Here is a 16903-nt window from a genome sequence, read left to right on the forward strand (position 1 = left end):
CCGCCTAACTAAAAAAGTATGTTGGTAGCTTGGATCAGTTTTTTCTTCAGTATCTATGAAGCTCCTTCCTAATCATATGATGACAGAAAAACATGGGTAAAATAAATAGCAAATAACTTTTTTGCTGTGACGAAACCTAGAAGGATTTCTCATTATATAAGGACCAGTCACATGAAAACGAGGCAGATGGAAAAATGTAAGTACATTGTTTAATATTTTAAAAGTAATTGCTGAAATGCCTGGGCTAGCAGGACAGAGCGGATTAGGTTGTGGAAAGGGGCCAAAATGAGTTCCTGTCAATTGCACTCGACATACAAACTTTACTTATTAACACACAATATTACAAAAACTTTAATCGACCTCCTTCGATTAACTTTAGATCGGCTGAAGGCCACATTCAAAATCCAAGACGCAAGGCCTAAGCTCAATTGAAATCCAAGATTCTTCTGGAGGTTTCACCCAAGAATATTTTCTAAATCTTCAATCTAATCGGCTGAAGGCCTTAGCAATTTAATTTTAATGGAACTAGGCTGGAGGCTGCATATTAAGCAATAAGATGAGTTTCAATCAAAAGGCAGAAGGTCTTATCTTAAAACATTTCATATAAAATAAAGAATAACAATCTCATGCCTTAAGGGCAAGAAAAGGACATTAATTTAAGAGATATTAATACTCGGTTTAAGGCCACACATCAACACAATAATTTAACGGATTAAGGCCATAAAAGATTTGATCTAAAATTCGGCTGAAAGTCCAATATAAAAATATAACAATCTTATGTCTAAAGGGCAAGACAGGAACATTAATTCAGGATATATAAAAACTCGGCTGAAGGCCACACGTCAACCAAATAACTAAAACTCAAACAAGTTCATTGTCAAAAATGGTTCAAATGGCTCTGAGCACTATGGGACTCAACTGCTGTGGTCATCAGTCCCCTAGAACTTAGAACTACTTAAACCTAACTAACCTAAGGACATCACACACATCCATGCCCGAGGCAGGATTCGAACCTGCGACCGTAGCAGTCGCACGGTTCCGGACTGCGCGCCTAGAACCGCGAGACCACCGCGGCCGGCAGTTCCTTGTCCTCAGATTCCATTGATTCAATCATTTTCTGACGACGTCGATTGAAAAAAACTTTAGGCTGCCGCCCTGATTTCTCCTCACAGCTGCTTCCGCAAGAGGAACGATTGCTGCAGCCGTTTTCGGTAGCTACCTGGCCACCAGCTGTTCCATCTGCGCGACTGTTTTCTTTGAAGTACAAACAGACAATAATTAAAGCCATGAATAACCCGAAGAATTTACATTAAGACGAGGTGGTTTTAATTTACGCTCAATGCTGCTCTCCATAGGAGGTCGTAAATTTTGTGCTATATTTGCTCCGTTCGGATCCGGCCGTTACGTAAACAATGTATAATTAAATTTGAGAGCCTGAGAATAAATCAGTCATTCCGATAGTTAGTAATAAGGAGTGCTGATCATGACGCAGAGATAACGCTCCGCCGTGTTGGCTTGGCGTTTGTGGAGCTGTATTAGGAGATGCAAAGCAGTTAAAACTTGTTATATATATTTAAGACAATATTTCACTCCTTTCTGTGCCACACTGAGTAACGAGCAGTTTAACTTATATCTCCTTTTAATGAATTTTACGGTTTTTTCCCAACTGTGAGTGATTTTTGGCATGAAGGAAGAAATACATTGTGATGCCGGCAAACAGAAGTATCGTGAAACGCCTTATCTGTTCTCTAATTCCTCAGGCACTCTTGATGGGTACCTGATCTACTCGTCATCGTGTACACCTTCGAACGACTGATACAATCACTTCCTCGCGCCAGTTATCGCCACACGCTTGGTGTCATAGGGTTTGTCGCGTGACTAGTCTAGTTCCAGGAGCTGCAGCTCTCCTCGTTTTGCTCATCTACATCTACATCTACATCTACATCTATACTCCGCAAGCTACCTGACGGTGTGTGGCGGAGGGTACCTTGAGTACCTCTATCGGTTCCCCCTTCTATTCCAGTCTCGTATTGTTCGTGGAAAGAAGGATTGTCGGTATGCCTCTGTGTGGACTCCAATCTCTCCGATTTTATCCTCATGCTGTCTTCGCGAGATATACGTAGGAGGGAGCAATATACTGCTTGACTCCTCGGTGAAGGTGTGTTCTCGAAGCTTCAACAAAAGCCCGTACCGAGCTACAGAGCGTCTCTCCTGCAGCGTCTTCCACGGGAGTTTACCATCATCTCCGTAACGCTTTCGCGATTACTAAATGATCCTGTAACGAAGCGCGCTGCTCTCCGTTGGATCTTCTCTATCTCTTCTATCAACCCTATCTGGTACGGATCCCACACTGCTGAGCAGTATTCAAGCAGCGGGCGAACAAGCGTTCTGTAACCTACTTCCTTTGTTTTCGTATTGCATTTCCTTAGGATTCTTCCAATGAATCTCAGTCTGGCATCTGCTTTACCGACGATCAACGTTATATGATCATTCCATTTTAAATCACTCCTAATGCGTACGCCCAGATAATTTATGGAATTAACTGCTTCCAGTTGCTGACCTGCTATATCGTAGTTAAATGATAAGGGATCTTTCCTTCTATGTATTCGCAGCACATTACACTTGTCTACATTGAGATTCAATTGCCATTCCCTGCAGATCCTCCTGCATTTCAGTACAATTTTCCATTGTTACAACCTCTCGATATACCACAGCATCATCCGCAAAAAGCCTCAGTGAACTTCCAATGTTATCCACAAGGTCATTTATGTATATTGTGAATAACAACGGTCCTACGACACTGCCCTGCGGCACACCTGAAGTCACTCTTACTTCGGAAGACTTCTCTCCATTGAGAATGGCATGCTGCGTTCTGTTATCTAGTAACTCTTCAATCCAATCACACAATTGGTCTAATATAAACGACTGTGGGGAACTGTACCGAACGCCTTCCGGAAGTCAAGAAACACGGCATCTACCTGGGAACCCGTGTCTGTGGCCCACTGAGTCTCTTGGACGAATAGCGCGAGCTGGGTTTCACACGATGGTCTTTTTCGAAACCCATGCTGATTCCTACAGAGTAGATTTCTAGTCTCCAGAAAAGTCATTATACTCGAACATAATACGTGTTCCAAAATTCTACAACTGATTGACGTTAGAGATATAGGTCTATAGTTCTGCACATCCGTTCGACGTCCCTTCTTGAAACACCCGCTGCCAGTATCACACAACTTCCAACCAAATACAACTTCCTAGGCAACACAACAAGCCATGCAAGTCCGATTACCTCCGGCATTCGAAGGGTGAATCACCATAACTTAGCTTGCCAATGTTCGTTTAAAGTATCTTTATAAATGCTATGCAGAAACTAATCATTGTCACAAACCAACTAGAAAGGCACGGTCGCAGGGTATCCATCTACTGGATTAAATCGCACAATAATGTTCTGGACAACGAGATCGCTGATGCCCTTGCTAAGGAAGTGGTGACCTCAGGTCACAGGAGACCATACGCACATTCCATCGGAGGATCTATTACCGATTTACAGAAAGAGGGTTCGTATTGAATGGGTCAAAGAATGGCACAGACAACTAAACGAAAATGCTACACGCAAATATCTCCAGCACGGGCAAGCATTGGCTGGCTGTATCGTAACTTTTCTAAAAATTTTAAGGGTTTTGGAAATCTGGAAATTCGTAGTAAGAGCTTATGGAACAAAACTGCTGAGGTCATCGGTCCCTAATCCTCAACACTACTTAATCTAATTTAAGGGGGTAGGACGTCAAACGGGCCGACTTGGAGCAGAGAGGCACCACAGGACATTTTAATCTCCACTGTCTATACTTTTACAAATAAATTTATAAAACTTTGTCAGCATGACCAGGAAGGATTCAGAAATTCACACTCTTAGCAGTGGAAGTTGTAGAACATAATGAAGTAATTTTTTTTTTTACATGTGAAATTTCATCATTTTTTTCACTTACTAATGGCAGCATTTGTTGCTATAGGAACACTTTTCTTCATAAATAAGAGAGATTCTTCGATGAATTTTGCACAGCATAAAAACCATACTTCAAGGTGCATGAAACTCTAGAATTTTCCAAATCTATTAAAAACTGTGTTAAAAATTGAGGTAATTAACTACAAAATTTGTGTTTTTTCTAAACATGAAGTGTAAAATACAACAGCTCATTCCTTTTTTCATAAATCAAATAAATTCTAGAGTTTTATGCACCTGTAAGTATGGTATGTATGATGTGCAAAATTCATCGAAGAATCTCTCTAAATTATGAAGAAAAGTGTACCTATAGCAACAAATGCAGCCATTAGTAAGTGAAAAAATTATGAATTTTCACACACAAAAAAATTAATTTTGTTATGTTTTCGAACTTCCACCGCAATGAGTGTGAATTCTGAATCCTTACTGGTGATGTTGACAAAGTTTTATGAATTTATTTGTAAAAGTATAGACACTGGAAATTAAAATGTCGTGTGATGCCTCTCCTGCTCCAAGTCGGCCCGTTTGACGTCCTACCCCCCTTAAACTAACTTACGTTAAGGACAAGACACACACCCATGCCCGAGGGAGAACTCGAACCTCCGACGGGAGGAGCCACGCGAACAGTGACAGGTCGTCCCAGACCGCGCGGCTAAATGGTTTTATGGTATTATTTTGGAAACAACTCTGCTAACGACTTCATCCTACTCATGTTGGGGGGGGAAGCTACAGTCGACATGTGAAGCTCTGTCCATTCATCCTGGTTTACCCCTTTCGTGGACTTCCAAATCACTTCACTCGAATCTCAGCACAGTTTCTTCAACAAGCCTACATCCAATATCTTTCCCACTCTTCCAATCTTTCGTGACGTTTATTAAGAACAAATATTAGTGATACTTTTTGTAGCAAAAACGAAGCAGTAAAAGTAAATTGTAGAATCCACACAGAGAAAGATGAGTTGGAAGCGGAATGGTAGATTAGTGCTGTGACGAATGGGTGGAGTTGGGGTAATTTAGGTTATGAATTGGTAAGTGGGGAGTGAGAAGAGGCGGCAGACATGGAATTTGGGATGGAAGCTATGCCATGGTACGTGGTGAAGGAAGAAAGACTAAGATTGGAAGGAGGAAGAAACTCTGATAAGATAGTTCAAATGGCTCTGAGCATCATGGGACAACATCTGAGGTCATCAATCCCCTAGACTTAGAACAACTTAAACCTAACTAACCCAAGGACAGCATACACATCCATACCCGAGGCAGGATTCCAACCTGCGAGAGTAGCAGCAACGCGGTTCCGGTTGATAAGAGAAGGATTAGGAAGGGATAAGCTCGATCTGATAGAAGCAAATAAATTTCATGGCGTATTTCGCTGTTCAGAAGGGGAAGGGCTATGGGTGCTGTGTTGGGTGAGAGTATGGAGAGAGAGAGTGGGTGTAGAGTTGGTGATGTGTGTTAGAATAGGTTCGTCACATACCGGGAGGGGGGGTTCAAATGGCTCTGAGCACTATGGGAATCAACTGCTGAGGTCATTAGTCCCCTAGAACTTAGAACTAGTTAAACCTAACTAACCTAAGGACATCACAAACAACCATGCCCGAGGCAGGATTCGAACCTGCGACCGTAGCGGTCTTGCGGTTCCAGACTGCAGCGCCTTTAACCGCACGGCCACTTCGGCCGGCGGGAGGGGGAGGGGTGGGGGGGGGGGGGAAGGGGAGAGAATAATAGAGTTATTGGGAAAGGAATATTAGAGTTTAACGTCCTGTCAACGACGATATTATTAGAGACGTTTCAAAAGCTCTGACTGGGGCAGGAAATACGACCGTATCCTTCTCAAATGTACCATCCTGATATTTGCCTTCAACTTTTTAGGGAAGAAACTCAAAAACTCAATCGCCGTACTCCGGAATACGATTCCAGTGTATTACCACTTCGCCACCTCGCTCGACGAGATTATTGCACTCAATTTTGCGGGTTATGTAGAATTTACGAGCATGTGTCAGCGGAAAGTCGTTGATCCGGAATGATAAAATAGTACAACGGATGAAGATGATAAAGAGAGATCGTTCTAGCATCGTGTGCCACGAACTGAACTGCTGTGCGAGAGGCTTTACTCAATCAGCATAGGTACGTGCAGCAATAAATCAGCTCCCTGCGTTTGGCAGGTTCGAGGACGTCCTCCGGCCGACGTTGACGAATGTTTGGACGGCTCAGCTCGCCGAAGCATGTGGCGCATGCAGGCCTGCAACAAATCACACGCATTCTTCCGGATCAGTCGGCCAGGTGCAGGCCTAACTTCTCGTACATTTTACTGTTCTCCAGAAAAGCTTGAAATGCGAGTATAACAGCTCACTGTTAGATTGGAACAACGCTGCAGTGGTTGGAATTATACGAATATAGACGCCGTTTCTGTAAAACGATTTTGGAGCCGTATGCAAATATTATTTCATAATTGTCCGCGGCTCGTGGTCTTGCGGTAGCGTTCTCGCTTCCCGCGCACGGGACCCCGGGTTCGATTCCCGGCGGGGTCAGGGATTTTCTGTGCCTCGAGATGACAGGGTGTTGTGTGTCTTTCATCATCATTTCATCCTCATTCACTCGCAAGTCGCCGTAGTGGCGTTAAAGAAATTATGGAGCGGCGGCCGAACCGCCCCGCGACAGGTCTCCCGGCCACCAATGCCATACGCTCATTATTATTATTTTATAATTTTGTTCCTGTCTCGCTGACTATAAAAATTTGTCAGTACTTTCCATCACCACATAATGTGACCGTTACATTATTTAATGCTGAGCTGCTTTTATGTTCAACAGTTAATTACGTTCCACATGCAAACTGTGCTCCGTTTACTGTCGTTGTGATATCATTGTACTAGGTCAGGCAATACTCCATTACGCCATATTAATTGGTCATAATTGGTCATCTGAACCATCCTATCATGCATTGCTCCTATGTTACTCGACAATTACATATTTCTTGTGCTGCAGTGTTGGTTCTTAATTAACGTAATGAATAGCCGTTAGAAAGCAGTAAAGTTCTTTATACCCTGAAAAGTCTGCGGTTGTCAATAATGTTGGAACAGATATTGATAGCTGGTGTATCTTGCTCACAGAATTCCTTAGCAACTTTAATGTTAGGCCCCACCGGTTGATGCATCCCAAGAATATGCGATTTGTCTTCCACCTCGCCGGAGACACAACGTGGAACTGGTACTTTGCGTATCCGGTGTACATGCTATAGAAACCGACAGTGGTTGAACTTCAGCCTCGCTATGGTAACTGCAGTTTTCAGTTAACACAGAAGTTCATGGTGCCACGGCGTGGCTGGTAGTACTGGAGTTATTTGCGTGTAGCATTTTCCTTTAGTTGTCTGGGAAGCTTGCCATTCTTTGTCCCATTCAATACGAACCCTCTTTCTGTAAATTATCCGATGGATCACGGCGTCCTTAGCAAGGGCATCAGCGACCTCGTTGGCAGAACATTTGTTCTGCGCTTTAATGCAATTCATGGATACCCTGTGACCGTGCCTTTCTAGTTGGATGGTGACAATGTTTAGTTGTTGCATAACATTTATAAAGATACGTTTAGCGGACATCTTTGCATTGTTCCTTAATTTTCTTTTGTCTCAGAAGTAATGTCCAAAAAGCAAATAGGTTTCTCCGCAACTAAAGTTTCAAACCACTGCACTTAGTGCGTGTTGATTTGGGTAACACCCGTCTTGCTGTTTAGCCATTTGTCGTCTTAGATGTAAAAAAAAAATCAGCTCTATTGCGTTGAACTCCCTGATTATACTAATAATGTTTCATGATTAAATAGATAGCCAACAGTCAGTTTTATTCAATCGTTACTTAGTTCGGTTCAACTATGGGCCATTTCAGATGGCTACATATACGTCTGCACTTCGCAAGATCCCCTTAGGCTGTGTGGCGGAGGGTACTTCGTGCAAGACTACCACCCCCTTCCTCTCCCGTTTTAACCTTTTCTGTTTCTCAAAGTAATAATCTCATATAACGAAACAACAAATAGTCTTTCCGCCAGCCGTGCGTGATTAGCCGAGCGGTCAATGCCGACACGGTAGCTCAGCGTGTTCGGTCAGAGGGTTAGCTGTCCTCTGTAATAAAGAAACTGAGTTAATCGATCAACAGCGAACTTAAACGGCTCTCTTACGACGTCCGCCCCGAACAGATGCAACGAACGCAAGCGAACAAAAAATGAGATTAAAAAAAAAAAAAAAAGCGGTCTAGGGCGTTGCAGTCATGGACTGTGCGGCTGGTCCCGGCGGAGGTTCGAGTCCTCCCTCGGGCATGGGTGTGTGTGTGTGTGTGTGTGTGTGTGTGTGTGTGTTTGTCCTTAGGATAATTTAAGTTAAGTAATGTGTAAGCTTAGGGACTGATGACCTTAGCAGTTAAGTCCCATAAGATTTCACACACATGTGAACATTTTTTTATTTCCTGCTACAGACGGGAAATAAGTTCCTCTTGATAATATTGAGAACCAACTGACAGTCCCTTCAAGAAACATCGATTAGCAATAATTCTTCCCTTACTTCCGCTATTACTTCCTGGATAGAGGATTTTACACCTGCGAAAAGCCTTAGAAAGCTATAAACGATATCCACATTGTCACTGATAAATTTCGCGGATAATAACGAACGGCCTTATAGCACTTTGGAAAAGCATGATGTACTTGTTAACATGATTACCGCATTATGCTTTTCCGTATTTGTACATGCACAGTAATGGTCCATTTGGTTTTTAAATCTCTCAGCTACGAATGTCGAGTTGAGAATAATGCTATGACAAACTAATGCTCAACAGACGTAGTATATCTAATCCATTTTACAGGTTAGAAGACGTCGTATTTCAGGTCTGCTAAGAACAGCTGATAAAATAAATCTTATGTGATGACCAGTTTCTACCAACCAGTCATCATCATCTGGCATAATTTTAACATCTGCCTGCATGGTAGCATTCTTACTGTGGCGTCAAAGAAATGATAATAATAAACCACTCTGCGCCTCTGAAACTGGCATTAAGAGTAAAGTGCGTATTTATTGACGCAGGGTTTTCATTTTACACTGTCTGACAGAAAATGTGACGCATCAGAAGGCATGATCGGATGTCAGTGTAACTTTGCGCACTTAACACCATCGGCGGTGTGGAAGTGATGAGTTGCAGTTCTCAATGGTAGCGAGAAGTTGTGTTGTTCGTGCTTAGCGTTGCTGCCAGGCCTGTAGGGTGTATACCCGCGTGAACAGCGTCAGTTGTTGAGTGATCACTGTGAGGAACAAGGGGACCAACTCGTGTGAGACTGCGGTATCAGAACTTTACAAAGTTTGATAGGGCCCTCATTATGCGTGTTCATGGCTCGCTGATCGATTCGTTCAATATCTCGGTTTGTGGAGCATTGGAATGTGACGGTAGGCCCCTGTTGGACCTCATGGAAACGTGAGGTTGGGTGTGGTGTGCGTACTGTAAGACCTTCAGTACACACACCATCAGATTATTTGACTTGTCGCTCTAACGAAGTAGGCGAGTGTCAGCAATATGTCTCGTGGTCTTATCGTGGCGTGTTTATCTTCTGCCGTTAGGTCAGACGATAGAAATGCCACTTGCACGCTTAGAGTAGCAGATTGACGGTGACCAACTTTAAACAGAACTTGATTAATTTTCACACACATTTATTAAAATAATAAAAAGCATACATATTATGTAAATTGATTCTGGATGCTATTTACAATTGACAATCTGAAGTTCCTTTAGTCTTGGTACGTTAATCTTATTCTCACATATCTCTGATACTTGACAAAGTGTCTATACATTTCTCTTCGTGGCTATGTACAGGAATCTGATAATCTTATTAGGCGCAGACTGAAACTTGACTATAGACTGGTACAGACAAATGCAGACTGGTACAGACAAATGCAAACTGACTGATCGGAGGTCTGTACACTCGTTATAATACCTCGCGCGTTCGTGTATCACTGCGCGAGTCTGATCCGCGAGGAGAAAAGGTTCTACGTTAGCAGCAATCTCATTGGCTGCGTTACATATTAATACGTGGATCGGCGGAAGCAGAATTTGGTCCGTCTCTAAGGCAGCGCCATCTCGTAGTGCGGAGACGGACGAGCGCTGCGCCTGCGCTGTTGTGCTGCGCGGGGCGCGCTCTGGTGGGAAAGTTGTGTACGCGCTGACTACGCGGAACTATGTACACAACATTAGGCATACGCCTGATTAAATAAGGGAGGATCTCTGCACAATGCACCAGGCACATTTTAACCACTTCATGTCTGCATCTGCCATACGAGAACGAGTAATGGACTCCCTGCAACAGTCTGTCACATCCCGCACCATTGGTTGGAGACAAGTAGCAGCCGGGCTGGGGGAATTAACGTCCTATGCGTAGCCTGAGGGTAACACCACATCAAAGATGGCTGCGATTGAAATGGTACCGTGACCTGCGGACGTGGACTACAAAGGAATGGCATCACAATGCGTTCAGCGATGTATCGCAACTATGCTCTCCCCTGCTGACCACCGCCGGCGAGTGCAGCAGCGACCTGGGGAAAGATCCCAGTCTTCCAATATTTTGGTTAGCTACAGCGACGTTGTTGGTGGGGTCAAGGTGTGTGCAGGAGTTGGATGTGCTTCAGTCGCGGCTAGTAGTTACTGAGGGAACTCTGACGGCACATGTCATTTTTCAGCAGGACAATGCTCAGCCACCCATGACGCGTGTCTCTTTGAACTGTCCGCGGGATGTTGCGGTACTCCCGTAGCCAGCAAGATCTCCAGATAGAATATGTCTCCGACCAGCTCTAACTTAAACTCCGTCTCGGTTTAGGCTATCAGTGACCATTTATACAACAGTTGTGGGCTAACTTGCCTCAGAAGAGCATATAACGGATTTATGGCACCATTCCCTAAAGAATGGGGCCCCTCCACGCCCGCACCGACGTGGTGGCCAAACCAAAAGTTCTACTGTCGCCTCCATATAACATGTTAGTTTCCAAATCAGGAGGCACAGAATGCGGGCTGTGATGTTACCCATCTCTGCGACAGTAGGGCGGGTAGTAAGGGCAGTAGCGGATTGCTAGCTGTGACAGTGTATGTAAGGTGTGGTTATGTTAGTGCGAGGTATCGTGCATCGTTCCCTTTCTCGTTGCGGGTGCTCGTTGTAGGGCCAGCTGCAGCTGCTGCGTCCCTGTAACAGTACCAGGTCGTCATACATTACTGGGCGATCGGCCATAGATCAGCTCACAGTGTAGGGGGTGTGTGCGGCTGTTTTGCGTATTGTGTAGAGTACGGTTTCCCTGCGATTGCCTGTTTCTCGGCGGGTCGAGCATCTGGAGTTGCCAGTAGTAGCTGTGTTGTAGGGGCTCGCCAGTACTGTCGTGTTAGCGTGGTATGGAACATAGATGTTTAGTTTCTTGCTAACAGTGTCTTTGGTCTATTATGCTTCCTTATATGGTTGTGGTCGTAGTTCCCCCAGAGAACGATAAATGGGTTACGCGAGTGTCTCGTGTTTCTGTACAGTCGTGTGGAGAGTTTTTGGAATACCTGCAAGATAGTATCTAGCCCATATTCCCGGTGAAGATCCGCAGTGCGTGTGTAACGTGGTGCATCGCTTATGATTCTGAGTACTTTGTTCTGTATGAGGTGCAGACGGCGCAGGCGTGTGGGCGCAGCGTACCCCCAGACGGGAGCAGCATTCGTCATCAGAGGTCTGATAAGTGTGGTGTACATAGACCTGGACACCCTCCTATTCAGTGTGCTACGCCTGTTAAGGATAGGGTAGAGTTGTTTGAGCCTCGCGTTTGCATTGTTGGTCACGTGTTGAATGTGTTCCCCCCAGAGTGGTTTCCGGTCCAGCCAGACACCGAGGTATTCGACTTTCTCACGGAAACGCATTGGGCGTGCATGTACATCTACATCTACATCTATACTCCGCAAGCCACCCAACGGTGTGTGGCGGAGGGCACTTTACGTGCCACTGTCATTACCTCCCTTTCCCGTTCCAGTCGCGTATGGTTCGCGGGAAGAACGACTGTCTGAAAGCCTCCGTGCGCGCTCTAATCTCTCTAATTTTACATTCGTGATCTCCTCGGGAGGTATAAGTAGGGGGAAGCAATATATTCGATACCTCATCCAGAAACGCACCCTCTCGAAACCTGGCGAGCAATCTACACCGCGATGCAGAGCGCCTCTCTTGCAGAGTCTGCCACTTGAGTTTGTTAAACATCTCCGTAACGCTATCACGGTTACCAAATAACCCTGTGACGAAACGCGCCGCTCTTCTTTGGATCTTCTCTATCTCCTCCGTCAAACCGATCTGGTACGGATCCCACACTGATGAGCAATACTCAAGTATAGGTCGAACGAGTATTTTGTAAGCCACCTCCTTTGTTGATGGACTACATTTTCTAAGCACTCTCCCAATGAATCTCAACCTGGTACCCGCCTTACCAACAATTAATTTTATATGATCATTCCACTTCAAATCATTCCGCACGCATACTCCCAGATATTTTACAGAAGTAACTGCTACCAGTGTTTGTGCTGCTATCATATAATCATACAATAAAGGATCCTTCTTTCTATGTATTCGCAATACATTACATTTGTCTATGTTAAGGGTCAGTTGCCACTCCCTGCACCAAGTGCCTATCCGCTGCAGATCTTCCTGCATTTCGCTACAATTTTCTAATGCTGCAACTTCTCTGTATACTACAGCATCATCCGCGAAAATCCGCATGGAACTTCCGACACTATCTACTAGGTGATTTATATATATTGTGAAAAGCATTGGTCCCATAACACTCCCCTGTGGCACGCCAGAGGTTACTTTAACGTCTGTAGACGTCTCTTCATTGATAACAACATGCTGTGTTCTGTTTGCTAAAAACTCTTCAATCCAGCCACACAGCTGGTCTGATATTCCGTAGGCTCTTACTTTGTTTATCAGGCGACAGTGCGGAACTGTATCGAACGCCTTCCGGAAGTCAAGAAAAATAGCATCTACCTGGGAGCCTGTATCTAATATTTTCTGGGTCTCATGAACAAATAAAGCGAGTTGGGTCTCACACGATCGCTGTTTCAGGAATCCATGTTGATTCCTACATAGTAGATTCTGGGTTTCCAAAAACGACACGATACTCGAGCAAAAAACATGTTCTAAAATTCTACCACAGATCGACGTCAGAGAAGTTATGTAGTGTTATTGGGTTGCAGTGTGGATGTTTGTGCAGTAGTTTCAGTCTTCTAGTGAACAGAACGGCTTCGCACTTGTCGGCGTTTACTCTAACATGTCATTTCACCAGCCAAGGCTCTACCGCTCTGAGTGCAGTCTGTGGTCGTGAGTTAATGTTAGACGGCTTCCAGCCTTGCACGAGGATGGCAGTGTCATCCGTGTAGATTGCCACCGTCGTGTTGTGTGTAGCTGGGAGGTCGTTAATGTAGAGGTTAAACAGTAAGGGCCCTAGGATGCTTCCTTGGTGTACTCCAGCCGGTCCGTGAGATATGGGTGTATGAGACGCACGAGCCCGTCGGGGAACCCTGCGTCGTTGAGTCTGTGTATGAGGCCGTTGTGCCACAGACGATCGAAGGCCTTTCCGATGTCCAGGAACACTGCCCCAGTTGCTTTGTTTCTGTTTTATCCGTGTGTTATGTATTCAACGACGCGGAGGAGTAGTTGTGTTGTCGAGTGGTGAGTCCTGAAGCCAAATTGCTCCGGCCCCAGGGTGTCGTTTGTAATGCAGTGCCTGGTGAGTCGTTTTAGTATTACCTTCTCAACGATCTTGCTGAGCGCGCTCAGCAGACTGATGGGTCGGTAATTTTGTGGGAGGGAGTGGTCTTTTTCCCCAGCTTCCTGAACATCAGGACCTTGACCGTCTTCCAAAAGGCGGCGAAGTGTTGGTGCTTAATTCCCATCTGAATCAGTGCATGTATACAGGCGGTAGCGAGTGTAACGTCATGTAAGTCAGTGGACTCATATTGCCGAGTTTTTTGAATTTGACTCGATTTTGTAATTAGTGTAATATCATCACATACCCTCTCAACCCGTGAAGTTTCGTCTCGTTTCCTCATCTCCTTCTGGATGCTTCACTTTCTTTTCTCAAGGAGTGTACTTGGGATTGCCATAGAAGGAATGTTGTAATGCAGGCTGATGTAATATTTTATATTACCTGGTGGTGATCGGCTGATGCTAAATGGTGGTAAATAAAGGCTTATTTCACCAGCAGCTGTTGGTGATACTTAAATAAGACTTTTCCCAAACATATACGAACTATGGGACACCACTGGCTGAAAATACGAAACTTGTTGGTCGTCCAGAAATGAATTTCTTTCAATATGTAGGTATGCTAAAAATATGCCTGGCATGTTGTCAGAGACTGGCTTGATGTTTGGTCGTAGTGCTAGTAATCTTCCCTTTCTGTACCAGTGACAGAAAAATCGGCCGGCCGGAGTGGTCGTGCGGTTCTAGGCGCTACAGTCTGGAGCTGAGCTACCGCAACGGTCGCAGGCTCGAATCCTGCCTCGGGAATGGATGTGTGTGATGTCCTTAGGTTAGTTAGGTTTAATTAGTTCTAAGTTGTAGGCGACTGACGACCTCAGAAGTTAAGTCGCATAGTGCTCAGAGCCATTTGAACCATTTTTGAACAGAAAAATCGCAAGAGTAATAACTTGATAATAATTATTAATAACACAGTTGTGTTCATAAATACATGAGCGTAGTCTTCTCGGAGATACTTTTCAAATATTCACTGTATGACAGAAATAATAACTAATTCGCTTTTCTCTATCGGATCTCGTTTTACGTTTAGTGTTTCATTTGTCATGTTATTTCCGAACCATACACTGTATGAGATGGCGCTGCTACTATACAGTGACAATCGGGTACACTCACCGTTAAAATTACAGGTCGCACGATATTGGATAGCAAACAGTGGCGTAGATATACAGATTAGCCTCCCAAATTACTCCAACATATGGAGAAAATTTGAGGGTTGTTATTGGCTTTATAATGAATTAACGTTCCACTTACCGGTACAATGTACAGTTTGAATGTGGTACTAGAGATTGAATGCGCAATCGAATCACGACTAATTCAATAATGTGTGTGTGTGTGTTGCAGTGACGAAGTTCATCCGCATTGGAATCGCGGACAAGAATGACAACCCGCCGTACTTCGACAAGGCGCTGTACGAGGCAGAGGTGGACGAGAACGAGGACATCCAGCATACGGTGCTCACCGTCACCGCCAAGGACCACGACGAGTGTGAGTACCCCTCCAAAGTATAACTGGACACATAAAAAACCTACTAAGGAAGCGGTTGCGGGAGAAAACACTTAACAAAGTTGTGGAAATGTGCAAGCTTCCGGAACTACTGGCTTCTTCTTCTTCTTCTTCTGCCAAAAGGGTTGAAGAGGAGAGAAGAAGGACAAAGGAAAAAGACTAGCGAGGTTTAGGAAATAGGGAGAGTTACGGAAAAATCGCATAGTTCCCAGGGTCAGGTAAGACTTAACCGGACGCGTTGAGAAATAACGGCTGATTGTTGGGGCTGAACCGGACGATACTTGAAAACCTGAGAGCTTGAAGTAGGAAGCCAAGGTAATAAGCAAAAAAGAGATTACTGACAAGACATAGTACAAGGGTTAATAAGAGCGGATAGCTAAGTGCATTATATGTGGTAGACATTGGACCAGGAGGGGGGGGGGGGGCAGTGGTGGGTATTGACAGGTCAGGAAATAAAAGATTTAGAAAACTGGAAAGGAGGGAAGAAAGGGATAGTTACTGAAAAGAAATCTTGATTCGGAAGAAATTAACGTAAACTAAGGCCAGGTGGGTGGTGAGAACGAAGGACATATTGTAACGCCGGATCCCACATGGGTGGTTCTTAGAAACGGCTGTCAGGGCAGAGAATCCAGATGGCAAATGTCGTGTAACAAGTACCGAAGTCAATACTGTCATGTTGTAGAGCATGCTTTGCTACAGAATAGAGCCTATCTCTATGGCCATTCATCCCAACTGATAACTACGCAAGTGGGTCCTGGCGTTACATGTCCTCTATTCTCGCCACCCACCTGGCTTTAATTTAAATAAATTTCTTCAGCCTCAACCTTTCTTTTCAGTAACTAAGTAACTATTCCTTTCTTCGCTCACTTCCAGCTTGTTGTATCTTTCATTTTTGACCTACTTCTTTCTCTACCTTCCCCATTCCGCTCCCCCTCCCCTCCACGTACATGTCTACCACATGCATTTTCACACTTACTAACTCGTTCACAGTGTTTGATCAGTAATCTCTATCTTTATTATTACCATATCTTCCACCTCTAAACTCTCAGGTTTTCAACTGTTGTCCAGTGCAGCCCCAGCAGTCAGTCGTTGTTACTCATCACGCCCCCGGATTTTGGGCGACTTTTCTGTGACTCCCTTCGTTTCGTAAACCTCACCAGTCTTTTTGCTTCATCCCTGTTCCTTCCCCTCCAACCCTTCTCCCAGATGAAGGAGCCACTGGCTCCGAAAGCGTGCATATTTTGTTAACATTTCTCTGTGTTTTCTCGTGCTGCCACCGGTTGAGTATATTTTTTAATCCGTCCAATTATATTTTCCATTTTTTTAAATTTTCGTTGATATGCAAAAACAGTTTGCACGACGCTGCGCTAGCCAAGAGATGCTGCCATGCCTTCAACTTCCTGGCGCAAGGGGCGCGGTTGGAGATGTTCCACACACAACATAGATAAATCTCAACCAGTGGGACTGTAGCTGACAAGCAAAGGCTCGGAGCGTGGTCTGACACACGTAGAGGACCACCGAAGCAGCATTTCTGCAAAATTGAAAGAGTTTTCCCATCAGTGCTATGTTGACAGAATGCATTTCATTCTCTACATTTAGACCTGATCGTGTAACTTAATGC

General features: G+C 44.5%; 1 protein-coding gene across 1 annotated transcript in view; it reads left to right on the top strand.

Annotated features, from left to right (window-relative positions):
• Positions 1-16903, top strand: part of LOC124615300 (neural-cadherin-like) — an 874915-nt gene that overhangs the window by 606503 nt on the left and 251509 nt on the right. The window contains exon 3 of the mRNA XM_047143087.1: positions 15121-15264. Within this exon, the coding sequence (XP_046999043.1) occupies positions 15121-15264 (144 nt within the window). The remainder of the gene's footprint in view (positions 1-15120; positions 15265-16903) is intronic.

Source organism: Schistocerca americana, chromosome 5 (genome assembly GCF_021461395.2).
Source record: "Schistocerca americana isolate TAMUIC-IGC-003095 chromosome 5, iqSchAmer2.1, whole genome shotgun sequence".
In the NCBI taxonomy this organism is placed as follows: Eukaryota; Metazoa; Arthropoda; class Insecta; order Orthoptera; family Acrididae; genus Schistocerca; species Schistocerca americana.